The following is a 27,339-nucleotide window of genomic DNA, read 5'->3' as shown; positions in this document are numbered from 1 at the left end:
TAGGCTATGCAGTGTTGATAAAACCCACAAGAACTTGTGCAGGATCTACTAGGTGTAGGCAATTGAAAAATAACGGAAAAGCTGTTTTAATATCTGTATAAAACAAGAGACATACGTGCGTAAACTGTATTTAGAGGTGGGTAAACTATGCTTGGACGTGCGTAAACTATATTTAGAGGTTCATAAACGCTATTTCCTAAAATCTGGAGGTGGGTAAACGGCGTTTATGTGCGTTTACGCACCACTACATCCCAGGAGGTAACACGTTTACATGTCATGAATATTAATGATAAGACCCGCCCCACTCTCTACCCTTCCCCGCCTCCTGCTTCTCATTAGCAAAACGACGCACTGGGAAAAGCGCTGAAATGGGGCTTTCTCCCAGGAGGCTATATCTACGTGCCGAGGGTTCATTTCGAGAAAGGCTGCGGATATAACATCCGGAAACCTCCACGAGCCCGTTTAAAGCATCAACAAACCACCATGCCATGGGTCCTTTAAAAAAACGTGAATAAAGTGAAATATTTTGAATAGGTTTTATTTCCATATTTTAAATGTAGTGGAAACATTTACACATCCAATTCCAAATCAAAGCGTTCACAAATTTTATCAAGTCTGTTATTATTTTACAGAAAGGAAAGAAAAGAAATATTAATCTGTTCAAAAAATAGCAGTGTTGACATTTTTCTCTTCAAACTCAAACTGAACTCATATTTAGCTGCATAAACATTGTTTTTGATAACTGCTGCACTTCTGCGTTGTAGCAAGTCAACCAACATCTGGCGCCTATCAGCAGGTATTTTAGCTCAGGCTGAACGAACTACATGCCACAGTTCCTGTGAATTTTTGGGTTTTGCTTCAGAAACTGCATTTTTAATGGCACCCCACAGGTTTTCAGTGGGGTTGAGGTCTGGGGATTGAGCTGCCACTCCATTACCTCAATCCGTTTTGTCTGGAACCAAGATGTTACTCGTTTATTCATGTGTTTGGGGTCGTTGTCTTGTTGAAACACCCATTTCAGGGGCATTTCCTCTTCGGCATACGGCAACATAATCTCTTCAAGTATTGTGATGTATTCAGACTGATCCATGCTCCCTGGTATACGATCAATAGGTCCAACACCGTAGTATGAAAAACATCCCCATACCATGATTTTTGCGTCACCGTGCTTCAGTGTACTGTGGCTTGAATTCAGAACCCGGGGTTCGTCTGATGTACTGTTGATGACCACTCGACCTGAAAAGAACAATTTTACTCTCATCAGTGCACAGGATGTTACGCCATTTCTCTTTGGGCCAGTCGATGTGTTCCTTGGCAAATTTTAACTGATTCTGCACATGGCGTTTTTTCAACAACGATGCTTTACAGGAGCTTCTTGCTGATGTTTGATCGAAGCTCAGCTGTCTTCTGACTGTAACAGCGCTTACAGGTCATTTTAGATCATTTTTCAACCTGATGAACCAGTTCAGTTTGAGTTTGAAGTAGGGGTGGGCGATATGGGCAAAAAATAATATCTCAATATTTTTTAGGATTTTAACGATAACGATATTTTGACGATATTAAAAAAAAACAAAACACTTGCTTAAAGATTACAATAATTACAATGACTAAAAGAATCATTGCAGTGACACAAGTATTTAAGGTAAAGCCATATTTATTTCCTTAAACAACTTTAAATTAATAAAAATGAATAATTCAATTGACAGTTCGTAACGGCAGCAAACATTCTAATCAACCGTCTCTGACGGCAGTACGGGTCTGCAAATATCCCGCCTGTTCCACTGCCAACAACCAGTCATATGTCGATCTGAACCAACAGCTTTCCAATCATCTTGCAGCTTCGTGCTCCGCTGTCCCTCTCCTGCCGTTATAGAAGTACTGCGCCTGCGCAGTGTCAAAATAATCCAGGAGAAAAGTGGATTTTAAAGCTTTGAGTCATGAGAACCAACCTAACACTCAAGTATAATCAACTTTTCATGGCGATTTCAATCATATGCTCTTCGCGACCATTAGTTTTCGCAGAGTCCAGTATTGATATCTCCCCCATTCATGTTCAGAGGGTCTGGTCTCACTAATCCGAAAAAGATGCCTGAAAGTGGCCGGCGAGTGACCGCACTTGGCCTGATAGGAGCCCGTCACAGCTTCTTCTTCTTCTTCTTTTTTTTTCCCCTCAAAAAAAAAAACGTAAACTACAAGTCAATGTTTTTCAGTATAACAATAAAAAGAAAAATGTGCTCAATTTAAAATGTATTGAAACTATTCGAAATCGGCTGATCGGTTCATTCATTATTATCCGTGAGTACAGAAACACTAGTAATAATTTCTGGGTCATTGCTATAAACGTGGACTAATATTTCTTGGGAACCAATGGGTTAATGTAATGGAATGAACCAACCGACCAATCGCATTTTTCCTTCAAATGGTATCTGGGTAAATGAGCAGCTGTCTCAGCCAATCACATTTTATTGCTGGACGGGATCATATCACGACATCTTCCGGTAGATACCCGAAATCAGCTTTGTGCGTTGTGAGGCCAGCAGAGCAAAAAAAAAAAAAAACTTTTAATATGCTGAGCAATGTTTGATACATTTTGGAAAGTTGTTTTGGTTGCTTTATAGGTTTCTTAGAATATTTAACTCGTCATGTCTGTGCTGCTCTCCTGGCTTGCTAGAAACAGTTGTGTTGTCCTGGCTTGGCGTATAAAATGTGTGCCCCCCCCAAAGCAATTCAAGGCCAGTCCGTGTCTGGCGCCGGGTCTGCTCCGCTCTGTATTGATTTTTGGCGGCTTAATTAAAAAAACTCGATAATGCAAAATTACACATCGTCAAAACAACATTCACGATGACATCGCAGACGATACATATCGCCCATCCCTAGTTTGAAGAGAAAAAAAATGTTGATGCTGCTATTTTTTTTTTGAACAGGTTCATATTCCTTTTCTTTTCTTCCTGTAAAAGAATAACACAGACTTGATAAAATTTGTGAACGCTTTGATTTGGAACTGAATGTGTAATGTTTCCACTACATTTGAAATATGGAAAAAAGCTATTAAAAACATCCATCCATCCGTTATCTGTAGCCGCTTATCCTGTGCAGGGGGAGCTGGAGCCTATCCCAGCTGACTTTGGGTGAGAGGCAGGGTACACCCTGGACAAGTTGCCAGATCATTGCAGGGCCGACACATATGCCCCTTTTCCACCAAAGCAGTTCCAGGGCTGGTTCGGGGCCAGTGTTTAGTTTGGAACCGGGTTTTCTGTTTCCACTGACAAAGAACTGGCTCTGGGGCCAGAAAAACCGGTTCCAGGCTAGCACCAACTCTGCTGGGCCAGAGGAAAGAACCGCTTACATCAGCCGGGGGGGCAGAGTTGTTAAGACCAACAACAATAACAAGACCATGAAAGATCACCATTTTTAAGCGATGAGAAGCAGCAGCTGTACAAACGCGAAGTCATTTATTATTATTATTGTTGTTGCTGCTGCTTCCGTGTTTTTGCTTCGATATTCACGCCAAGGTTTATGCAAATGTAGCGACGTAACTGACATATACAGCGATGTAATGACGTGGCTTCCCTTAGCACCGCGAGCTATGGAAAAGCAAACTGGTTCTCAGCTGGCTCGCAAGTTGAATGAGTTGTGCACCAGCACTGGCCCCGAACCAGCCCTGGAACTGATTTGGTGGAAAAGGGGTAATGGAGACAAACAACCATTCACACTCATATTCACACCTATGATCAATTCAGAGCCACCAAGTAGCCGAACCTGCATGTCTTTTGGACTGTGGGGGGAAACTGGAGCACCTGGAGGAAACCCGCGGGGAGAACATGCAAACTCCGCACAGAAAGGCCCCCGTTGGCTACTGGGCTCGAACCCAGAACCTTCTTGCTGTGAGGCGACAGTGCTAACCACTACACCACCGTGCCGCCCTATTAAAAACATTTTCACTTTATTCACTTTTTTAATGCGCTGCTGTTTATTTGAACACAACTGTATATGTGCGCTCTCTGTCAGTCACTCGATCTCCTCCGCTGCGTGGCTACTACAAAATCGTCTCTGGCTCCTATTACAGCGCGACACCTCCACAAAACACTCAGCACCGTTACACACTGCTCTGCTGATCCACCCAAACCACTCAGCACCTTCAATACCTCCATCAGCTCTGGCAGCTACCCGGTTGGCCATTGGCGCAAATCCATTTTCAGATCTCACTTGATTTAAAAAAAAAAAACAAAACAAAAAAAAAAACCATGGTGGATTTCAAAGTTTGAAGTTTACACAAGAATACTCCAGCTAGCTAGAGGTTGACAAGATTTTTTTTTCGATGTGCACTAGGGTTATGCCTGTGAAAGTGTTTTCAAAATTTCTGCTTTCCTGATGTTGCATTTGGTGAACTTTTACTCATATATTACTTTTTTGAAGTTATTTTTATTGGGTCATGCAAAAACCTCCTGTACCCATCACCTCACTTTTGATAAATACATGTATATTAAATAAATAAATTATGATTATAAAATAAATTCATTGAAAGATGTGTAAAGTACTTTTATATAACAATAAATTGCTTAACAATTGTTGTAATGATTATAATTGTTAATACAAATTTAATAATAAATTATTATTAAATTTGTATTATAATTATAATTGTATTAATTATAATTGTTAATACAAATTTAATAATTTATTATTACATTTGTATTAACAATTATAATTATTATTACAACAATTGTTACAGCTGAAACACAATCACTGGTTCTTGGGTATTTGCTTATTTAAATCCAAAAAGTGATTTATTTATTGGCCAGGCAGTGTGTGTGTGTGTGTGTGTGTGTGTGTGTGTGTGTGTGTGTGTGTACACAGTGTGTATATATAAACATAGTGATCAACTGATAGATACGACACATGTGAAATTATATATGAACACTAACATGAGGCTGTACAGACCGAACACTTGTGATTCTGTTGGTGTTTAGTGCTCGATTTGCAGAGTTATAAAAATTAAATTCTTGTGCGTGCACACATTTTTCTGATTTGATTTTTTTTTTTTTCTCGCAAAACCAGAAAGTAACAATATGGTAAGTGGTGCATGTGAGAACATTTGCTTCCAGAAAAAATTGTGAAAATAGAAAGTGTGAAAAGAAGCTGCGGTTTCTCCTTTTATCACTGTCGCTTCACAGCAAGAAGGTGTTGGGTTCGAACCTGCCGGTCGACTGGGGCCTTTCTGTACGGAGTTTACATGTTCTCCCGTGTTACAGCTCCTCTGTTTGTAATTTTGCAAAGGAAATGTGATATTTTCGAGTTGCATGGTGATGTGATCTGCTGATGTCAAGTGTGGTTTTTTGTTTGTTTGTTTTTTAAATTGGAAACTGAAATCGGTTATTTACTTCCATGTGTTATCTCAGAGAGGGAGAAAGTGTGTTTGTGTGATAGGTGATATTTTAGATTTGCCATGGTGATGTAATCAGCTGATGCCACTTTTTTTTATTATTATTATTATTTTTTTTTTTAAATAGGAAACTGAAATGTTATTTACGTGTGTGTGTGTGTGTATTAGGTGGCCTTATTAACTCAGTCAGTCAGTGGGGATTTTGGTGACATCGTTCTGAATTTTGCTGAATGTATGCATCTTTATCGTTTTACTTCATCTGTGATGAGTTACTGAAACTATTTACCCTTTTACAGGCTCACACACTCTGCAATACCAGTACACTGCTGTCGGAGGAATAAATTTCACAGAATTCACTGCTGTTGGTCTGGTGGATGGAGAGCAGTTTGTGTTCTATGACACCAACATCAAGGAGATGATCCCAAAGACAGAGTTGGCACAGAAGATCAGCGCTGATGATCCAGATTACTGGAACAGGGAGACAAAACGTATGCGGGAAGAAGATGACAGATTCAGAGACAGACTGGTTAACATAATTCAGAGTTTTAATCAGACTCAAGGTGAGGGTGAACCACACTGAGCTTTTATAACTAGTGTGCACACTCACTCACTCACTCACTCACTCACTCACTCACTCACTCAATGGCAGTTTAATAAGCTGGTGAAACAGCTCTGTGTAATAAACCTGTTAAAGTAACACAGAAATACAGTTTCCTTTCTGACATTATCTCAGGATTTATTGTGAATCCACAAACGAACACAGAACAATACTGATGTGCAAAATAACGTTCTGTATTCTCCAGTGTTTTTGGCAGCCATTTTTGATTTAGTTTTAGTCTTAGTCTTTTGGACGAAATGCTTATTAGTTTTAGTCACATTTTAGTCAATTCCATCCTTGGCAGTTTTGGTCCAGTTTTAGTCATTCATTTTAGTCGAAAAAATAATTACTTTAAAACATTAAATTAGGCCAATACAGAGATAGGAAATTGTAATCAAGGTTGACAGGTTGTGCATAACATATTCTCGACAGAAACGCTGCCTAGTGCACGCGCTCTACAGAAACGCTGTAGAGTGTTTCTGCCTCTGTTTAACATGTCGCAATGCGCTGATAGAGCACAAACATGTCATGATGAACACACAACTAGAAGATGACCACGCTGTCCGTTAATGTAAATATGATGGCTAAACATGCTGCTAATGTTAGAGTAGCCAGGTGTGCTGCTGCTCATTTAAGGCACAGCAACAGGTGTGAAAAGCTACATTCCCCCCGTATGTTTCACAGTAACTCAAATATGGGTCAATATATGACAAAGCATTCAGTTGCTGTCCCACCAAAAATCCCTGCAGGACAAGTTTTTGTAACCCTTGTTACGATGTAATAACAGAGCACAGGTAAGTAATAGTAAATGTTAATAGATGGACCAGTAATAGAAGACTATGAACTTGTGAGAGCCTTTGTTGTTGAGTATTCAAAAGACATGGGCAACAGTGGTTTGAGGGGTTTTTTTGTGTGGCCACTTGTTATTAATAACCAATAACACAATAAAAATACACAGTTTGTTGCAAGGCATTCAATGAAAAATAACAACTAAAATAATAAAGCCGGCAAAATAAAACCCTCTGTCCCAAAGTTAGCGTTGGGGCCCTTTTTCTTCAGATCCATGTCAAGTGTATCAGTGTATGTGTATTCTGTCCTACCACACAGTCCGTGAGGAAGGGGGAATGAAGGAATCCTTCACCACTCTCAGTTCAATACCGGTGGTTTCAATGTGGCTCGCCACCCAGCTCACACTGGGAATCTATGGATCATGGACTCTAGAAACAATCTCTCTGGATCTCTGGAAACCTCACATGAACCCAGCTGGAAACTCCCCGATAGACGATGGACCGTGGCTGGGACCTCATCAAATAAAGTCACAGAGAAAAACCTGACCTACAGATACTCCTTTTCCACCAAATCAGTTCCAGGGCTTGTTCGGGGCCAGTGCTGGTGCTGGTTCACAACTCGTTCAACTTGCGAGCCAGCTGAGAACCAGTTTGCTTTTCCATAGCTCGCGGTTCTAAGGGAAGCCACGTCATTACGTCGCTGTATATGTCAGTTACGTCGCTACGTTTGCATAAACCTTGGCGCGAATATCGAAGCAAAAACAACACAGAAGAAGCAGTAGCAGCAACAACAATAATAATGGATGACTTGGCGTTTGTACAGCTGCTGCTTCTCGTCGCTTAAAAATGGCGATCTTTCGCGGTCTTGTTGTTGTTGGTCTTAACAACTCCGCCCCCCGCTGACGTAAGCGGTTCTTTCCTCTGGCCCAGCAGAGAGTTGGTGCTAGCCTGGAACCAGTTTTTTCTGGCCCCAGAGCCAGTTCTTTGTCAGTGGAAACACAAAACCCAGTTCCAAACTAAGCACTGGCCCCGAACCAGCTCTGGAACTGCTTTGGTGGAAAAGGGGCAAGAGAGGTCAAAGCAGATCCAAATAGCATGTTATCACCAATCAATAATACTCATTTGCATTAACTGGTTTAAATCATGCTCTCAAAAGGTTTAGTTGTACAACAAAAATCAAATCTATCTTTAGTTCAAGAGTTCAAGTATTAATTTGTAGTTGCGAAACTATAAATACATTCAAAGTGCTTTTTTTATATTCAAGTACTGTAGTTACATTAACTGTTTTCAAGAGCTGAAATAGTTTGTTACATTAGTAACAAAGAAAATATAATTTTTCAAAATTATAAAAAATATATATATTGCATAGTAGCCTTTAATTTGGTAGAAAACTGCATTAAATTCAGAAACCCCATGGTAGCTAGAGGCATTAAGGCCTAATGTGCTTAATTGTCTCTCCTTGCACCGGTAACAATGAGAAACTGCACTAAATATTTACCTCTTTAAGTACCACAAGCACACACTTTCATCAAGCAGTCTCACCAATATCTTATTTTTTTTCAACATATGCAATGAACAACAGCTTAGAAAAATATTCCTTAGTAAATAATAAACAACACTGAAATGATTTAGGTGGTGTTTACATTAGACCGTATCAGCGGATCATCAGATTAACGTTTCTAAAACGATTCGCGTGCACACAGCAACGCCAATACGCGGATACGCTAATCACGTGACTAATTAGACGGCACGTAAGTTGAAATGTGTCAGTGCGGCTCAGCGCTTCCTACTCAGCGGCTGCGCTCCAAATCACTCCGCCCTGAACAGCGAGTGCCCTCTGGAGGGTGCGCACTCTGGCCCTGCGCAGCTCACAGAGCGCGCGAGTGAAGTGCACGAGCAGTGATTCGGGACTGAGCCGCTGTGTGTGAGATCCCAGTGCATATCGGGCATGCGCAAGTCACTCACCACTTGCAAGTGGAAGGATGGCAAGCCTAAAGACAATCATAACTACACAATGGGCAGTATTTGCATCTTACCATGAACAACATTAAGAATGGCAAAGCATTATATTCATACTTTTATACTCTTTAATGAAAAACAAAAAGGTGATACAAGGCGGAAACAATAGCAGGAAGTGAAGTCCGTGCCGTTTTTCAGCAGTTGCGTCACATGACCAACGTGGCATGAACAACGCCAGCAAATCAGAAAGGTGGATGTCACAGTGACGTTGTCCAATGACAACGTCAGCTAGAGCTCAGCACTGCGTTTCCTCGTATCTCAATGTTTACACAGCACCGGATCAGATACGAACTGGGTTGAATACGTGGGCCCTGGCGGATTCAAGTTGTTCCGCCTGTGGAGTCGTTTCCCGGCGTTTTAATGTGAACGGACAGTGCATCCGCAACGACAACGAGACGGATACGGTCTAATGTAAACACCACCTTAGATGTGACCCCAACAAGCTAAGGTGGGGTTTACATTAGACCGTATCAGCGGATCATCAGATTAACGTTTTTTAAACGATTAGCGTGCACACAGCAACGCCAATACACGATTTGCGTGCACACAGCAACGCCAATACACGGATACGCTCAGCTCTGCAGGCATCCTGCGCTCCAAATCACTCCGCCCTGAACAGCGAGTGCCCTCTGGAGGGTGCGCACTCCGGCCCTGCGCAGCTCACAGAGCGCGCGAGTGAAGCACACGAGCAGTGATTCGGGACTGAGCCGCTGTGTGTGTGATCTCGGTGCATATCGGGCATGCGCGTCACTTACCACTTGCAAGTGGAAGGATGGCAAGCCTAAAGACAATCATAACTACACAATGGGCAGTATTTGCATCAGTATTTGCAGTATTTTCGTACTTTTATACTCTTTAATGAAAGGTGATACAAGGCGGAAGTCCGCGCCGTTTTTCAGCAGTCGCGTCACATGACCAACGCCAGCGAATCAGGAAGGTGGATGTCACAGTGACGTTGTCCAATGACGACGCCAGCTAGAGCTCAGCACAGCGTATCCGCGTATTCTCAATGTTTACACAGCACCGGACCAGACACGATCTGGATTGAATACGTGGACCCTGGCGGATTCCCGTTTCCCGGCGTTTCCAGGCGTTTTAATGTAAACGGACAGTGCATCCGCGAAGAAAACGAGACAGATACGGTCTAATGTAAACTTGGCCTAAGCTGCTAAGTTCAGGTCAATGGCCCATTAATCATCACAACACAGTCTCAGGCCCTGTCCACACGGCAACGGATTCAGGTGACTCCGATACAATTGCTTATCGTTTAGGCCTGGCGTCCACACGGCACCGGCGTTTTGGGTGCCCAAAATGCAATCTTTTTGAGAACGGGTTCCAGAGTGGAAAGATCTGGCAACGTTGCCGTTGTGAAGTTGTCTGGATGAGTAGAACAGATTTGTTTACGATGACGTCACAACCACATGACTGTGAGTGCTTCACGCCGGGTAGAAGTGTAACGAATATCACCAGGAAAAAGCCTTACAGAGCACTAGTGAGAGTGAAACACGAGCTTGGATATTATTATTATTATTATTATTATTATTATGTTCAGTGTTAGTTCACAGTAGTAATGCAAGAAGCAGAATAGTGACAGTAATAGTGAAGCAAAAACATGCAATTGTACAAACACTGCAGCTCTACAGCAAAATATTCATTTATGAAATGGTCTGATTCTTAACACCAGTAGTGCCAATGATCTTCTCATTGCGATGCGATGCGAGTTGTCAACAAATCCTATAACTTGGTTCATGAAACGCGCTTACAAAATATTTTCACTGTGAATATTTATTGTGTAATGGTGCAAAGTGAGAGAGAGAGATAGAGAGAGACTCTGTCCTTAGGGCAGAGTCAATCCCACCAGCAAAAATAGGGAAAAAAAGGAGCGATCTCACCTCTTCAGATGTTGATTTAAGTCCAACAATACATTCCTCAAAAAGGGCGTAGAGGAGCAAATTAATCCATCAACGTGTATCATTCAATTTATTCCGGACCATTAAAGATGCCGCCTTCCGCGTAGAATCATACGTCATCCTCGCCGCCATATTGGATAGGTCAAAGCGGAGAATAAAGATTAGCTGCGTTTAACTGTACCAACAGGTTTACCGTCCAAACGAGATCACATGGGATTACCTTTCACAGGTGAGACTGGAAAAATACTTTTCATTGTATTTGGTCATTATATTGTAATTTTACAAACAGATTTTCCTGACTTTGTGGCTAATATGAAGTCTCGCGCATAATAGTTTATGCGCATGCGTCCTTACTACTTCTATTGTCCTGGTGTCTCCGAAGGGACCGTCTTACAGCGCCCCGAGAGGTGTGGCATGTGTATTGCATCGTTTTCAGCAAGCGTTGCGTTGCCATATGGACCTGATATTTTACTGATCGTTGCCCATTTGGACGCGATATAGTTTTAAATAACATCTCGTTGCCGTTGTCGTGTGGATGTAGCCTCAGGCAGCTATAGCACCATTAGCACCTTCTTCATGGCTGCTGCGCCGATTAACATAACTTTCAGATGCTTTACAAATCAACCAAACAAGTTAGGCCAAGTTTACATTAGACCGTATCTGTCTCGTTTTCTTCGCGGATGCACTGTCCGTTTACATTAAAACACCGGGAAACGGGAATCCGCCAGGGTCCACGTATTCAATCCAGATCGTGTCTGGTCCGGTGCTGTGTAAACATTGAGAATACGCGGATACGCTGTGCTGAGCTCTAGCTGGCGTCGTCATTGGACAACGTCACTGTGACATCCACCTTCCTGATTCGCTGGCGTTGGTCATGTGACGCGACTGCTGAAAAACGGCGTGGACTTCCGCCTTGTATCACCTTTCATTAAAGAGTATAAAAGTACGAAAATACTGCAAATACTGATGCAAATACTGCCCATTGTGTAGTTATGATTGTCTTTAGGCTTGCCATCCTTCCACTTGCAAGTGGTAAGTGACGCGCATGCCCGATATGCACCGAGATCACACACACAGCGGCTCAGTCCCGAATCACTGCTCGTGTGCTTCACTCGCGCGCTCTGTGAGCTGCGCAGGGCCGGAGTGCGCACCCTCCAGAGGGCACTCGCTGTTCAGGGCGGAGTGATTTGGAGCGCAGGATGCCTGCAGAGCCGAGCGTATCCGTGTATTGGCGTTGCTGTGTGCACGCGAATCGTGTATTGGTGTTGCTGTGTGCACGCTAATCGTTTTAAAAACGTTAATCTGATGATCCGCTGATACGGTCTAATGTAAACCCCACCTTAGTGTGTTTGGGTTTTTTTTTTTTTCCCACTCACCGAGTGATCAGTTTAGGAATGAGCATTCCAGCAATTACCCTTGCCTGATCGGCAGAAATCGTCCGGTCTCACACTGCTCTATAAAGTTTAAATATTAACAATATACCGGTCAACCAGTGTTTAACATCATTAAGAATTATTCCAACTCAGTTTAAAACATTTATTTTCAGGTCTTACCCCGTGGATGAAAACAGGTTTTATCTGCGTTTGGATCAGACAATGCACGAGGCAGCAACCGTAAACATGACCGCAAAACAGGAAGCGACGACTGGATTTAACCTACGAGGTTGATCACCTGGGGCGCACGAGGTGCACTAATTGGCTATTTGGGAAGATCGTTCTACGTAGCCCTCTGCAGCAACTCTTTTTTTTTTTCTTTTTCTCCATTTTAAACACTTTTCAATAGTTTTTAGTGCATATAACCAATTTCAATGAATTATTTATTTCAAAATAAGATGAATTGCTTTTAGAATTTTAATGACTGCTCAATGACTTTTTCAATGAATTGTTTTTTTGTTTGCTTTTTTCCACAAATAAAATGGATTATTTTAAGGGGATAGTCTTAACAAAATTATGCCACTTTACAGCCTGGGCTACATTTTACTCATGTTAATTGAATTTAAGTTAGCTTAACCAAGCCAACTTTAGCATGAAGCTAGCAGTCCCATTCATTTTCGCCAGGTCGCGGTGTTTTGGAAAACTTCATAGGAAATTCATCACAGCCCGATTGCTGAGTGACATTAACCAAAGCTAGCAAACATATACATGATCTGTTAAGGACTTATGGTAACGTTAACTTACTGTCGCAGAAATAGCAGCATGGTGAGCTTTAGATGCCTCTTGAGGTTGGTCGTATTCTTGCCACGTAGTTTATAGCCACAGCGTGTACCTCTGTCTCCCACTGCAAGGCATTCCGTTTTATTTTCTGCTGGATTATGTGTAAAGTATGTCCATAAATCATCACGTCTTTTCTGCCCACCAAGCCCTTGTGCTGGCATTGCCGCCGCCATGGTCCATGAACTGTGTGTGGCTGCCCTGGTGTTCACTGTGCCCGGACATGCCCGGTGGTGGGCGTGACCAAACAAGGACAGGATGCTGGTGCATTGCTGATATTTTCAGCATTTGGTGGACACCGTTGGAGGAAACGCCATGCATTTTGATAGTCCTATAGCCAACCCACTAACATTTTCGTCTCGTCTAGTCAACGAAAACGACAGATACGTCTCGTCATGTTTTCGTGATCAAAGAGTTATGTTTACCTCGTCACTGTCTCGTTTTAGTCATGAAAAAAAGGTGCGTTAACGAAATCATTGTCATCGTTAATGAAAACAACACTGGTATTCTCAGTAGTACACAGTGGTTCTGTAACATCGATTAAACAGCAGCAGATCATTATATCATCAGAGTCACAAACCCTTGGGCTTTGTCTCAAACCGCAGACTCTCACACTAAAGAGCTTCTCTCTACACTTTTAATGTTTTTTCTATTTAGGCAAACTACTGAGTGTCCATTATACAGTTTGGGCCACAGATTAAAACGATCCGAATGTGTTTTTACTTTACACACAGAGCTGTGAATCCATGCAGTGTAGAAGGACACAAAACACACATTATTAAATATTCTTTTACTGACAATAACCTTGTTCTACTACAAAGGACAAAATGTAAAAAGGACGAGTAGAAAAATGCAGTGCAGCAGTTTGAATAAGCCTGGGTCACAACCGGACGTACGATTTTTTGGCCGTGCGATTTTTGGCGTTTCCCAAATCGCTGCGTTTTTTTTTTTTTTTGTTCATGGAGAAAGACGCACGTTGGCCGTAAGTTTGTCTTGCAACCTGAAAAAAAACGTAAGCGCCCGTAGAGTTTGTTTGACATGACAAAGAACCTCTGCGGCCGGTCTAAGGCTCGAAAATCAGCACGTCACACGTGCGCGCCCTCCGTGCGTTTCTTGCGTTTTTTGCACGTAGACCGGCCGTAGGAGCACGTATGGCCGGTTGTGACCAAGGCTTTAGAGAGTGTAGAAGGAAAGTCAGCTCATCTGACCTCACTTCATTACGTGTGTGTGTGTGTGTGTAGGAATTCATACACTCCAGAGGATGTACAGCTGTAAGCTTGATGGTGACGGCACCACTACAGGATATGATCTGTACGGTTATGACGGAGAAGATTTCATGAGTCTGGATCTGAAAACTGGAACCTTGACTGAAGCGAATCCTCAAGCTGGAATCTTTATAAAGAAGTGGGATCCTACAGACGCTAAAGCTAAACACTGCAAGAGCTACCTGGAGGATGACTGTATTTATTGGTTAAAGAAGTTTGTGTCTTACGGCAGAGAGACTCTGGAGAGGAAAGGTAAAGTGTGTGATCTGCTCTGTTACTGTAACTGCAGCTGATAGACAAACACGCAGCTTATTACACACACATTGTGCATATACTAATAACACACTGATAATGCACTACGAGGTTTTTTTGTTTTTGTTTTTTTGTTTTTTTTTTTAAATGCCAAAAGTAAAATAAATGGGAACTGGGGTTTGTATTTTTCTTTTCCCATATGTGTGCACAAAGATGGTCCCACAATGAAATGATAAAATGCCACTTGCATTTAAATTTTCCATTAAAGCGTTCAACATTAGTGTCAAAATTAACAATAAATCAGAACATTTAAAGAATTAACTCGTGGCCTTTCTGGACTTACAGTTGTGTTCAAATAAATAGAAGTGCGTTAAAGTAAATAAAGTGAAATATTTTGAATAGCCTTTATTTCCACATTTCAAATGTAGTGGAAACATCCATCCATCCGTTATCTGTAGCCGCTTATCCTGTGCAGGGTCACGGAAGAGCTGGAGCCTATCCCAGCTGACTACGGGCAAAAGGCGGGGTACACCCTGGACAAGTCGCCAGGTCATCACAGGGCTGACACATAGACACAGACAACCATTCACACTCACATTCACACCTACGCTCAATTTAGAGTCACCAGTTAACCTAACCTGCATGTCTTTGGACTGTGGGGGAAACCGGAGCACCCGGAGGAAACCCACGCGGACACGGGGAGAACATGCAAACCCCGCACAGAAAGGCCCTCGCCGGCCATGGGGCTCGAACCCAGAACCTTCTTGCTGTGAGGCGACAGTGCTAACCACTGCACTGCTATGCTGCCCACTAGTGAAAACATTACACATTCAAATCCAAATCAGTTCCAGGACGGAAAGAAAAGGATCTGTCCAAAAAAATAGCAGTGTCGACATTTTTTTCTCTTCAAACTCAAACTGAACTCATATTTAGCTGCATAAACATTGTTTTTGATAACTGCTGCATTTCTGCGTTGCACTGAATCAACCAACATCTGGTGCCTATCAGCAGGTATTTCAGCTCAGGATGAACGAACTACATGTCACAGTTCCTGTGAATTTTTGGGTTTTGCTTCAGAAACTGCATTTTTAATGGCACCCCACAGGTTTTCAGTGGGGTTGAGGTCTGGGGATTGAGCTGCCACTCCATTACCTCAATCCATTTTGTCTGGAACCAAGATGTTACTCGTTTATTCGTGTGTTTGGGGTCGTTGTCTTGTTGAAACACCCATTTCAGGGGCATTTCCTCTTCGGCATACGGCAACATAATCTCTTCAAGTACTGTGATGTATTCAGACTGATCCATGATCCCTGGTATACGATCAATAGGTCCAACACCGTAGTGTGAAAAACATCCCCATACCATGATTTTTGCGCCACCGTGCTTCAGTGTACTGTGGCTTGAATTCAGAACCCGGGGTTCGTCTGACGTACTGTCCATGACCACTCGACCTGAAAAGAACAGTTTTACTCTCATCAGTGCACAGGATGTTACGCCATTTCTCTTTGGGCCCGTCGATGTGTTCCTTGGCAAATTTTAACTAATTCTATACATGGTATTTTTTCAACAACGATGCGTTACAGGAGCTTCTTGCTGATAGCTGAGCTTCGATCAAACGTCTTCTGACTGTAACAGCACTTACAGGTCATTTTAGATCATCTTTGATCTTTCTGGAGGTGATGATTGGCTGATTCTGTGCAATTCTGACTGTTCTTCAATCCGTTTTAACAGTGGTTGCTTGTTTTCTTCTGCATGTTTCGGGTTTTTGTTGCCACTTTAAAGCATTTGAGAATTTTTGCTGAGCATCCTATACTTTACTGCACTTCTTTGTACGTTTCCCCCTCTCCAATCAGCTTTTTAATCAAATTACCGTACATTGTTCCTCCAATCAGTGTTTGGAACGGTCCATTTTACTGAGCAATTCAGAACGAAATGTATTTTATAACAGCGTGTGAAACATTTACTTCCCTTCTTCCTTAATAAAGGACAATTAATGGCCTTTTATTATAATTATTAAACTCCACACTGCTATTATTTTGAACAGTGAATTCAGTGAATGAGTCAGTTACTCAGAATAAGCAGCGTGCATGTCATAACGGTTGGGTCTGTTGTTTTTCTATTACACTATTACATCTACAAGGAAATGATTTGCCAGGCAGAAATATCAGTATTACTAATAACAGTGGTTCATCAGGTTACTGATGTTGTCCTGCTATTTTTTTTTTTTTAACACAAGTGTAACTATAATAACTAGACTGCATTTCCACAGAGAAAATGCAATGTGTGCTTGCTGAGCTGTAGCAGAACAGCTAGCATGCTAAAAGCTAGCATACCAACATGCTAATAGATTACATGGTAACAGCTAGCATTCTAACTTGCTAATGATTAACATGCTATTTGTTAAAATTCTAACACTTTAAGCTAATATGCTAACAGGCTAACATGCTAATGGCTAGTATGTTAACTTTTAGCATGCTAACACATTGAGGGTGACATGCTAATATGCTAACAGTTAGCATGCTAACATGCTCAGGCGAACTTGCTAACAGCAAACATGCGAACTCTGCATGCTACCATGCTAATCCTAACATGTTAACAGTTCTCATGATAACATGCTAATGGTGAACATGCTAACAACTCGCACGCTAACAGCAGGCATGATATCATAATGGGTAACATGCTAACAGGTAGCATGGTAACATGTGAATGCTTGTATGTTAATTGCTATCGTGTGTGCGCGTGTAAGTATTCCTAATAAAGTGGCCATTGAGTTGAAGTTGATTTGCTGTCAAAGTCTCAACAGATTCTTGCCAAATGCATCATCACCTATGGGGGAAGGGAGGAATGACTCAGTCAAGCTTCCATTGATTAGCGGCAAAATGGAGAAAAACTGGACGGATGAAAGGCAAGAGAAAGCCGAGTGCGGGTCAGAACCGATATCATGTGTGTGATGGTGATTTGGCCTGAGGTGCCGTATGAAGTTTGGTGGATGTGTGGTGAAGTGTTACTGAGCAAAACTCCATTCATTTGAATGGGGCCAAAAATCAATGGAAGCCTATGGAGGTAAAAAGAGATGCGTGAAAACCAAGGAAAAGACGAGTGCAGGTCTCAGATGAGGGGATGGATCTGTGCGGGGACTTGGCCTGAGGCATCAAGTGAAGTTTCTTGAAGTTTGGTCACTTGGTTAAAAAAACTGATGGAGAGTGAAAGTTTTTCTCCTGAAACACCATTCATTTCCAATGGGGCCAAAAATCAATGCAAGCCTATGGAGGAAAAAAGGATGAGCAAAAAGAAAGGAAAGATAGTGTGGGTCAGAACCGATCGCATGTATGTGTCGGGGAAGTTGGCTTGAAGTATCACATGAGGTTTGGTGCATCTGCGATGGAGCATGTCCGAGTAGGACGATTCAATTCATGAGCCCTATTCATTCTCTATGGGGGGAAAAACAAAAGAAGAATGACAAGAACAAGAGAATGGGCGCGTTGATCCAAAAGCTGTATTCAGGCACACATCATCACTTCGGGCCAGACGTCTCAGAGTTGGAACGGTGTCTCTATCTCGAACGGCCTAGGAGGAGTAGTGGATCCAAAAACCGTGTCGGAATAAGGCAGAATAAGTAAACTTAAGAACAACAATGGTGTGCTTGCCTTTGGCAAACACACAGCAGCCGAGCAAGCACGCTAATAATCCTGACATTCTGCTGAAGTCATTAATTCCTGAGCGATCTCTCACATGCTGCTGTTCGCTGCACTTCCGTCCTCCACATTGTTTAAAGGGGAACTGAAGTCATTTTTAAACTTGCTTTATTTCTTAATGTGTTCAATTACATTTTCGGTTTTGGTAACTTTATATCGTGACTCATATTGGCAACTAATTGCAATTAAATATTATACTTATTGGCCTATTCGGTTTTTAGCCGTGTTGAATTTAGTTCGTTTGGTCCACGGCAGGCGTCGCTTATCCGCGCGATCTTCACGAGACTTGTGCGAGACTTCAAAATGTGACGTGTCAGCCAGGTGTCAGTGCCGCCATTTTGAAAACTGTTTTCCAAATGAAATATTGCACAAAAACAAGTTTAAATGACGATTACTGCCTACTTTTTTTTTTCAAACTTTCCTGATTGCTATCAAAACAAACAACTTCCAGCTTGATCACATCAGCATTCGAAAGAGGGCGCGCGTGTCTTTTGACAACGTTGGCAGATGTTGGTCACTTTGATTTCTGCTGTATGTTTTACTTCCATCCTACGATGTCTCGCACAGGAAAAAGGAAAGACAAAGTATGCATTCAAATATTAATTTTAATGTTGGCACCCAGTTTCCATTTTATGAAGAAAATGAAAGCTAAAGTGTCATTTCTTTTCTTTTTCCCTGTTAGTGCGTTAACTTTAATTTTGGTCACAAAATACCAATATGAAGACAATTAAATGACAAAATGATGTTTTTAATTTATTTTTGACACTAATGCATGTGCTTACATTGAAAATCCCATTTTACTTTGCATTGTGTCACTATCTTTACGTGATACACAATAATAACACACACCTTCCCATTTGCACTCACTCACACTGATTTCCTGCAGTTTTCACTGTTAATTCGTGGACAGCAGTCAGTTTCACCTTTTAGTGATCGAGAAATGTCCTCGGATAACAACTCCACTCTTCTCATTCCCGCTGCTGGACAAAGTGTATTAGTTTTTAAAGTCTGTGAATAATGTGACTGTCGTGGCTTCTTTTAAAAATCTCACTGTGGTGAAGGGGCGTCTTGTGCTTGGCCAGGAGATGGAGAACACGGAATGACTCCTCAGTAGCAGCTTTAGCTCTCCTGGTGGGTTTTGTGAAAAGTGATGGCTGGGCTTTAAAACCAGTTGTAACTCTTGAATTCTTTTCTCTCCTATTTCACTTTTGGGTGGGAATGAATCCTTGAATTTCAGATGGTAAGTGATGTAATGGCAGGCCGTCTTTTCTTTCACTCCTGTAAAAGCAAGTTCGTTTTCCCATTCAGAACGGTAATGATGTATTCACACCTTCTTTCATTGCTCGGCCATGGTTTCCTGAACGGAGTTTGCTCAGTGACAGAACACAGCTGTAGTTAACATTAGCTACGGAGCTTAGCAGCAGGTTGATGTGACGCAGCCGGAAACAGTTATCTGCAAAAATTCATCATCATAATCAGCCAGAATTATTTTGTCCTTGTGCTCCTCCCTGCCCATAGAGATGCACAGCACTAATTAAATATGTAGCAGAATTCAAACTGGACCAACCTGTGAATATTTGAACACTGCATGTGTTTTTTTTTTTTTAATTGTAAAATGTGTTGTGATCTAAAAATATCTCCAAGATCGACCGGGACATCGCGAGCAGCAGGTTAATGACCACTGGACTACAGGAGAAATACTGCACTCTAATGTTTATACCTCCAGCTTAATCATTCATGCAGCCAGAAAATGTTTATCACATGATAAATAACAATTGAGCTTCAATTTTCTTTAAATTTGTGTCTCTGCAGTTCGTCCCGAGGCGTCAGTCTTCCACAAACACTCTCCTTCTCCAGAGGTGGTGTGTCTCGCTACAGGTTTCTTCCCCAAAGCCCTGAATATCACCTGGCAGAAGGACGGAGAGGATGTGATTGAGGACGTGGAGCTCAATGAGACGTTACCCAACCAGGATGGAAGCTTCCAGAAGAGGAGCATTCTGAAAGTCCCAGCTGAAGAGCTGCAGAAACACAAATACACCTGCGTGGTTCAGCACAGCAGCTTGGGGGAGGAGAACATAGTCCGAGAAGTACCGAAAGGTCCTATTAAAACTACGCATTTAGATGGTAAAAGCTGATTTACTGCTGCAGCAGAGAATAAAACTACACATTTAGAGGGTAAAAGCTGATTTATTGCTGCAGCAGAGAATAAAGACTGTGTTCATTTAACAGGTGAAAGAACAGATCAAGTGTCAGGTAGAAGACAGATTGGAGTCGTCATTGGTGTGGTCGTCGTCACTCTCTTCGCTGTTGTCGCTGCTGTTGTCCTCTGGAAGAAGAGGAACTCTGGTGAGAGGAGGAAGGAGGCAGATGTGAAGTTTTCAGAGAACAGATTTACACTTTCTCATTCTGAGAGGATTTGATGAATATTTTGCATATTTTTAATCTTCATTAATAAATTAGACGAGACAATAAACTGATATGAACTCATTATCTCATGAAGCCAAACACAGCACTGAGATTTTATAATAACTGTCTGTCCATCATCTGTGTTTCAGGATTCAGACCTGTTCCCCCCAGACCCTGTAAGTGAACCTTTATGATCCATAAATGATGTTTAAAACCACTACATTATTTATTAGCAGTGTTTAGTTCACTTTGTGACGGATTTGAATGTTTTACAGCCTCTGAAGGAGATTCTTCCTCCAAAAAATCAACTGTTTCTTCCTGCTGAAGAGAGAGAGAGTAAGACATGATGATGTTTACAGTGAAATATGGAATAAAAATGTGTGTGGAGTGAAAATCCAGCAGAAAAGCCTGAGCTCACATTAAATCTCAGATCAGAGCTGATATTTGTCTCCACTGTCAAGTGCAGTTTAATGTCCAGCTATAAGATTGTGCGGAAATATTTCTCTCCCTGTTTTTCTCCTCTTTCACGGGTGAGGAGGTGCAGCCATGCTTCTGCTTCTTCTCTTACTGCCACAACTGGACTGCAGTGTACAACACTGCAGTCGAGTCTTTTATATCTGTATTTTATAGGGAGATGAAGAAAAATGTTATAAAAACAAAAGTCCTGTAATAACATCCTGTAGCTCTTAAAAACTTCAGATTTCCTGCTTGTATTCTTCCTTTTTTTTGTGGAAGCCTTTGTAAATGTTACTCTACTGTAAATATTACTTTACTGTAAATATTACTCTGCTATCCTGTATTTTGTAAAAACTGTAAAAAGAATTGAGATTCTAACAGTTGGCGCTGAACACTTAAAGGGGAACTGAAGTCATTTTTTAAAAACTTGCTTTATTTCTTAACGCAGTGTTCGAAATACCCGTCTGCATTTTGCAGAATGATTTTCAAGATTGCAGAATGAAAAAATCAGGCTCAGGATTCAATGGTTCTCAATTTAGCAAACTAGCGGCGCTGTAAGTAAAACTGAAACCTGCGCCGTGCGAACCTGACGGCGTTTTCCAGGTCAAAGTTGAGCAATATTTGCGTAATGGGAGGACCCGACAACTACCTCAGCAGTGTTCGGCAGTTTCCGCTATGCATCTCCCAGAATTCAATGCGGCACAACAAACATGGCTCCCAAGAAGAGGATTGTTTCTTCGGGGCATGAGTCCGGCAAAAACGCCAAGAAAACAAGGACGATTTTGTCGTATCTCGGCAAAACCAGCAGCCAGCGTGACTCCAACAGCGACAGATCACGCGTCCGCGAGCGTGACAAAAATGAAGACGGTTGCTGTTATAGTTGGATTGCTGTGGCGGGTACATCGCAGTCAAGCGAGGCCGACAGAGAGAAAGTCGCGATCATGGTGACCCAGAAATAGAGGGAACTTTCTGCGAAGATCATGCACATGATCATGGTCAGTTGGGTTTTATTCCTTAATGGTATCAATTCTTTGCATCATCGTAAGATGTAACAGAGTGTACAGGGCTGTGAAATTTTCACGGAATTCCGCGGATTCTGTCGCGAAAAATATCATCTTCACAAAACGTCTATTTTTACATTAAAAATCATTGGGGGGGGTGGGGGGTCTAGTCGGTTTTAATCGCCTTGCACGAGACCAGCGGCTCAATACAGCCGGACTCGCGGAGTTTTATGCCAGCTGAGCATGGAACACGTCTTGACTGCGACTCAGGAGTGCATGACAGAGCTAAAAATAGCATGACCTGGCACCGCGTATGTGAATTTTACCGACGAACGACATTACAATACTTCCTATTTTTACAACATTGCAACGAATGCTTTGCAGCATTCGCGCCAACTTCTGTCTTTCCTGTCTTGGAAATTCGCTTTCTAGTCAAGAAGAAGGACTTTCTTCATGATGCAGTTGACAGTAAGTTATGCCAAAATCTTAGGACATCTTACAAGGCCTACAATGATGAGAAAGCAGAGAAGGCAAGACTTAAGCAGCAGAGGGCACAGGCAGGGGCAGGGTGTAAGATCAGACATAGTTAAGATGCCATCAAAAAGGAAGCTAAGGAGGTGTTTGAGAGAGATGCAAAGAGGGCTAGAAAAGAACACACAGACAGACTGAAGGAAAAGATGAAAAAGAACAAGTTTGCAAAACTGAAAGAGATGGTGTTAAAGAAAAGAAAATTAAAAGACTTTCATTAGATGCTGTTTGACAGACTATGAACATTTTGTAAATAGCTTTAATAGAGGAATGCAAATACTATAGAACTAATAACTAATAGCCTTACTGAAAGATGAATTGAAAGAAATAGCTGGGAGTGATGCAAAGAGGAATAGAAGGAGCCAGAAGTAAAAGAAAAGATGTAAATAATATATTAGATAAGAAACATTAGTTTTTTTTTAAACTTTTGCTCTGTAGACAAGAGACATTGTGAGAGATTCTTGGAAAAAGCCAGGACATAATACAAGAATTAAGTGTAATTTGGAAGACAACAGGTATCTCTCACTTAAATATTGAGCATGATTTTTCACAAAGTCATTTTGAAAGGCCCATCAAAGTTTTCTTTTATTAACATTTCTTTAAATTGTTATTTACACATTTTGTTTTTACTTTTATTTTGATTAAGAGATAAAATACATAGGCACTTATTAGATATTTCAAGGTATTTTACATGGATCTTTCATTTTAAAAGAGAAAACTGTTGATAGGTATTTTATATGGCAAAATGAAGACCAAGACTAGTCAAATATTTACTTGTTGAGAAATTTTTTACTTGCAGGAAATGCTCAGAATACACCATATAACACCTAAAATGGCTTGGTGTCTGGGGCCCTGCGGGCCCCAGACCCCCCCCCCCCCCCCCCCCCCTTTTCCTCGGATTTCTTATTTACAATTTCACAGCCCTGAGTGTAGAATTGAAACCTTGCTTTCAATTTAAAACTACAGGTTGCAGATGCAAACACTGAATGAAGTGCATTTTGGGTAACAATCTATTGTTCAAGCTAGAAACTTAAACTTGACAAAATGTAACGACGTGTAACATGAAAATGAATGTTTTGATTCTTGAAGAACAGCTGTGTTCTATTTTTTATTGTGGTGATGCCTTTATTAGTATGTTGTGTGGAAGGATGATGTGTGCGTGTGATAACTAGTACATTTATGAATTAGTTGGTAGACTTCAAGTTGTAGTAGCCCGTAGTGTCAGGGTGAGGGGGATGAAAGACCTGTGGCGGTATCATGGAATGATAACTTTGCTGCAGAGAAGGATCTGTGAAGACTGAAATTAAAAATAGTGAGAGAATAAAGAATTACAGTAATGCTATGAGTTGTAAAGCTAGATATGATGTTAATATAGGCATTATTAGGTTGAGAAGGGTGTAGTGTGGAGGCTTGTGTATTTGCAGAAAATATTTCCAAATTGCAGAACAAAATTTTGACATTCTGCAATATTGCAGAACACTGGAAAAAAATATTTCGACCACTGTAATGTGTTCAATTATGTTTTCGGTTTTAGTAACCTTATATCTTGACTTGTATTGGCAACTAATTGCAATTAAATATGACACTTATTGGTCTATTCGGTTTTTAGCCGTGTTGAATTTAGTTCATTTGGTCCATGGCAGGCGTCGCTTATCCGCGCGATCTTCACGAGACTTGTGCGAGACTTCGAAATGTGACGTGTCAGTGCCGCCATTTTGAAAACTGTTTTCCAAACAAAATATTGCACAAAAACAAGTTTAAATGACGATTACTGCCGACTTTTTTTCAAACTTTCCTGATTGCTATCAGAACAAAACTTCCAACTTAATTACATCAGCATTTGAAAGCGAGCACGCGTGTCTTTTGACAACATTGGCAGATGTTGCTCTGTGTCTGAAATCACTCCCTACTCACTATATAGGGCACTATATAGTGAGGAGCCATTTTGTAGTGAGGCTTATTTACACCGTATATAGTGCACTCAAAGTATCCCACAGTGCATCATGAAAAGTAGTGTACAACCGATGGTCACTAACCAAAGCAATATATCCCATCATGCATTGCGGTTGTGCTGAAAAAAATCAAGTCTCAGATTTGATTTAATAAAAGGCGGTGGCAAAATAAGTATTCAGCCTTGATTTAAAAAAAAAAACTGAAGGATGCAGGTATTTTGTATTTGTTAATGTGGGAAATGCGCTCCAGTACAATATGTATTTTTCACAAAAATACATGTGTTTAGAAGAAGAAACCTTTATTCATCACATGCACACTTCAAGCACAGTGAAATTCATCCTCTGCATTTAACCCATCTAAAGCAGTGAACACACGCACGCACACACCCAGAACAGTAGGCAGCCACACCAGAGCGCCCGGGGAGCAGTCAGGGGTTCGGTACCTTGCTCAAGGGCACCTCAGCCCAAGGCCGCCCCACGTCAACCTAACTGCATGTCTTTGGATTGCGGGGGAAACCGGAGCACCCGAAGGAAACCCACGCAGACACGGGGAGAACATGCAAACTCCACACAGAAAGGCCCTCGCCAGCCACTGGGTTCAAACCCGGAACCTTCTTGCTGTGAGGCGACCGTGCTAAACACTACACCACCGTGCCGCCCTATTTTGTAATAACTTTATTTTGTAAACCCACCAGCAGACTGATCTGGCATGTTTTAGTCATGTGACAGTAATGACGTAAATACCAGCTCGACGGACTAGTGTCCAAAAGTGTTTTTTCATTTTACCAATGAGCTCACTATATAGTAATTCCCTATATAGGGAGTAGTGAACGAGTGAGTGATTTCAGACACAGGGAACATTGGCAGATGTTGGTTATTTTGATTTCCGCTGTATGTTTTTCTTCCGTCCTACGATGTCTCGCACAGGTCTCGATGAATCTCATTTACGGCCATTGCTTTGACATATTTCAAACACTCATAACTTGCTATAGCAGTGACAAAATGGCCATCAAGAGTGGCATAGTGGTGTAGTGGTTAGCACTGTCGCCTCACAGCAAGAAGGTCTGGATTCGAGCCCCGTGGCCGGCGAGGGCCTTTCTGTGCGGAGTTTGCATGTTCTGTCTGCATGGGTTTCCTCCAGGTGCTCCGGTTTCCCCCACAGTCCAAAGACATGCAGGTTAGGCTAATTGGCGGCTCTAAATTGACCGTAGGTGTGAAATGTGCGTGTGAATGGTTGTGTGTCTCTATATGCCAGCCCTGCAATGACCTGGCAACTTGTCCAGGGTGTACCCCGCCTCTCACCCATAGTCAGCTGGGACAGGCTCCAGCTCGCCTGTGACCCTACACAGGATAAGCGGTTACAGATAACCGATGGATGGAAAATGGCTATCCAAAATGCATTCCTATATTTAATAAAATGAGAAATAGAATTTTGATGATAAAAAAATTTGCCTTCAGTTCTCCTTTAACTACCTCTATCACAAAGCTATAAATGCTATTTTGTCAGTCCATGAATAAATCTTTATTTACTCTGTGCTGGTGTTTGTGTGGCTGTTATTTGGGTTGAGGATTTTGTCTGCTGGTTGTGATTTTGTCAGGATTCTCCTTCCTGCTCTCCTCCATATCCAGTACTACAGGACTATACTGACCTCCACAGATGCAACACTTCACTCTTTCCCCAGACCTACATCTTCATGTTTCCTTCCACATCCAGCACGTTGCTGTTTACCAGGAGACAGTGGGGCTCGTCCACAGGGGCAGGTGGAGCACAAACCTGATTCACAGATCCACACATTTTACTGTCACCAATTTATTTGACAGATACGGTGCCCTCCACAATTATTGGCACCCCGGTAAAGATTTGTTTAAAAAAAAAAGGTTACAAAAAAAATCCACCTTTTGGCGAAGTTGCTTCATCTCACACTGAAAAAAATTAGAAAAATCCAACCTTTTTGACTAAAATTTATTCAGAGAAAAACAATTCCCTCGTCAAGAAATAATTATTTTCAATAAAAGCACGTGCCACTATTATTGGCACCCCTGCATTTAATACTTTCTACAACCTCCTTTGCCTGTAAAACAGCACTGAGTCTCTCCGGTAACATTTTATAAGGTTGGAGACACAGAACAGGGCATCTGAGACCATTCCTCTTTCCCCAATCTCTCCAGATCATCCAGAGTACTCAGCCCTCTCTCGTGCTCTCTCCTCTTCAGCTCCGCCCACAGGTTTTCACTGGGGTTCAGCTCAGGGGACTGAGATGTTCATGGCAGAAGCTTGATTCTGTGTTCAGTGAACAGTTTTTTTCATTGTCCTGCTGGAAGATCCAGTGACGACCCAATTTTAGTTTCCTGACAGAGGAGCCAGATTCTGATTTAAAATGTCCTGCTATTTCATGGAGTCCATGATGCCATATTCAAGGTTTCCAGGCCTTTGGAGGAAAAACAGACCCAAAACATTACAGAACCTTCACCACATTTTACAGTTGGGATTGGTTTCTTTTCATTAGAGCTATCCTCCTTTTTACACCAAACTCACCTTGCGTGTTTATTGCCAAAAAGCTCCAGTTTTGTTCTATCAGACCGGAGAACACGGTTCCAGTCAAAGTTGTAGTTGCGTTTCCCAAACTTCAGGTGCTTAAGTTTGCGGTTAACTGACAGAAAAGGCTTTTTTCTGGCAAATCTTCCAAATAATCTGTTGGTATGGAGGTGGAGTCTGATGGTGGTTTTGGAGACTTGGAAACCCCAAGATTTTACTTTTTTCTTGTAATTCATCAACAGTGATCCTTGGTGATTTTATTTATTTTTGCCTCTCTTTGCCCTTCTCACTGTACATGGGGCAAAATAAACTTGGGTTCTCTTCCAGGCAAGTTTGTAGCAGT

General features: G+C 41.7%; 1 protein-coding gene across 1 annotated transcript in view; it reads left to right on the top strand.

Annotated features, from left to right (window-relative positions):
* The window catches only part of LOC132872842 (class I histocompatibility antigen, Non-RT1.A alpha-1 chain-like), a 66,321-nt gene extending 40,327 nt beyond the window's left edge, over window positions 1–25,994 (top strand). The window contains exons 2-7 of the mRNA XM_060907938.1: window positions 5,677–5,940; window positions 14,147–14,422; window positions 19,930–20,241; window positions 20,347–20,463; window positions 20,673–20,699; window positions 20,799–25,994. Coding sequence (XP_060763921.1) covers window positions 5,677–5,940; window positions 14,147–14,422; window positions 19,930–20,241; window positions 20,347–20,463; window positions 20,673–20,699; window positions 20,799–20,848 — 1,046 coding nt within the window. The 3' untranslated portion in view covers window positions 20,849–25,994. The remainder of the gene's footprint in view (window positions 1–5,676; window positions 5,941–14,146; window positions 14,423–19,929; window positions 20,242–20,346; window positions 20,464–20,672; window positions 20,700–20,798) is intronic.
* The last annotated feature ends 1,345 nt before the right edge of the window (window positions 25,995–27,339 follow it).

This window comes from Neoarius graeffei, chromosome 24 (genome assembly GCF_027579695.1).
Source record: "Neoarius graeffei isolate fNeoGra1 chromosome 24, fNeoGra1.pri, whole genome shotgun sequence".
Lineage (NCBI taxonomy): Eukaryota > Metazoa > Chordata > Actinopteri > Siluriformes > Ariidae > Neoarius > Neoarius graeffei.
This window is presented reverse-complemented; position numbering and strand designations above follow the sequence as displayed.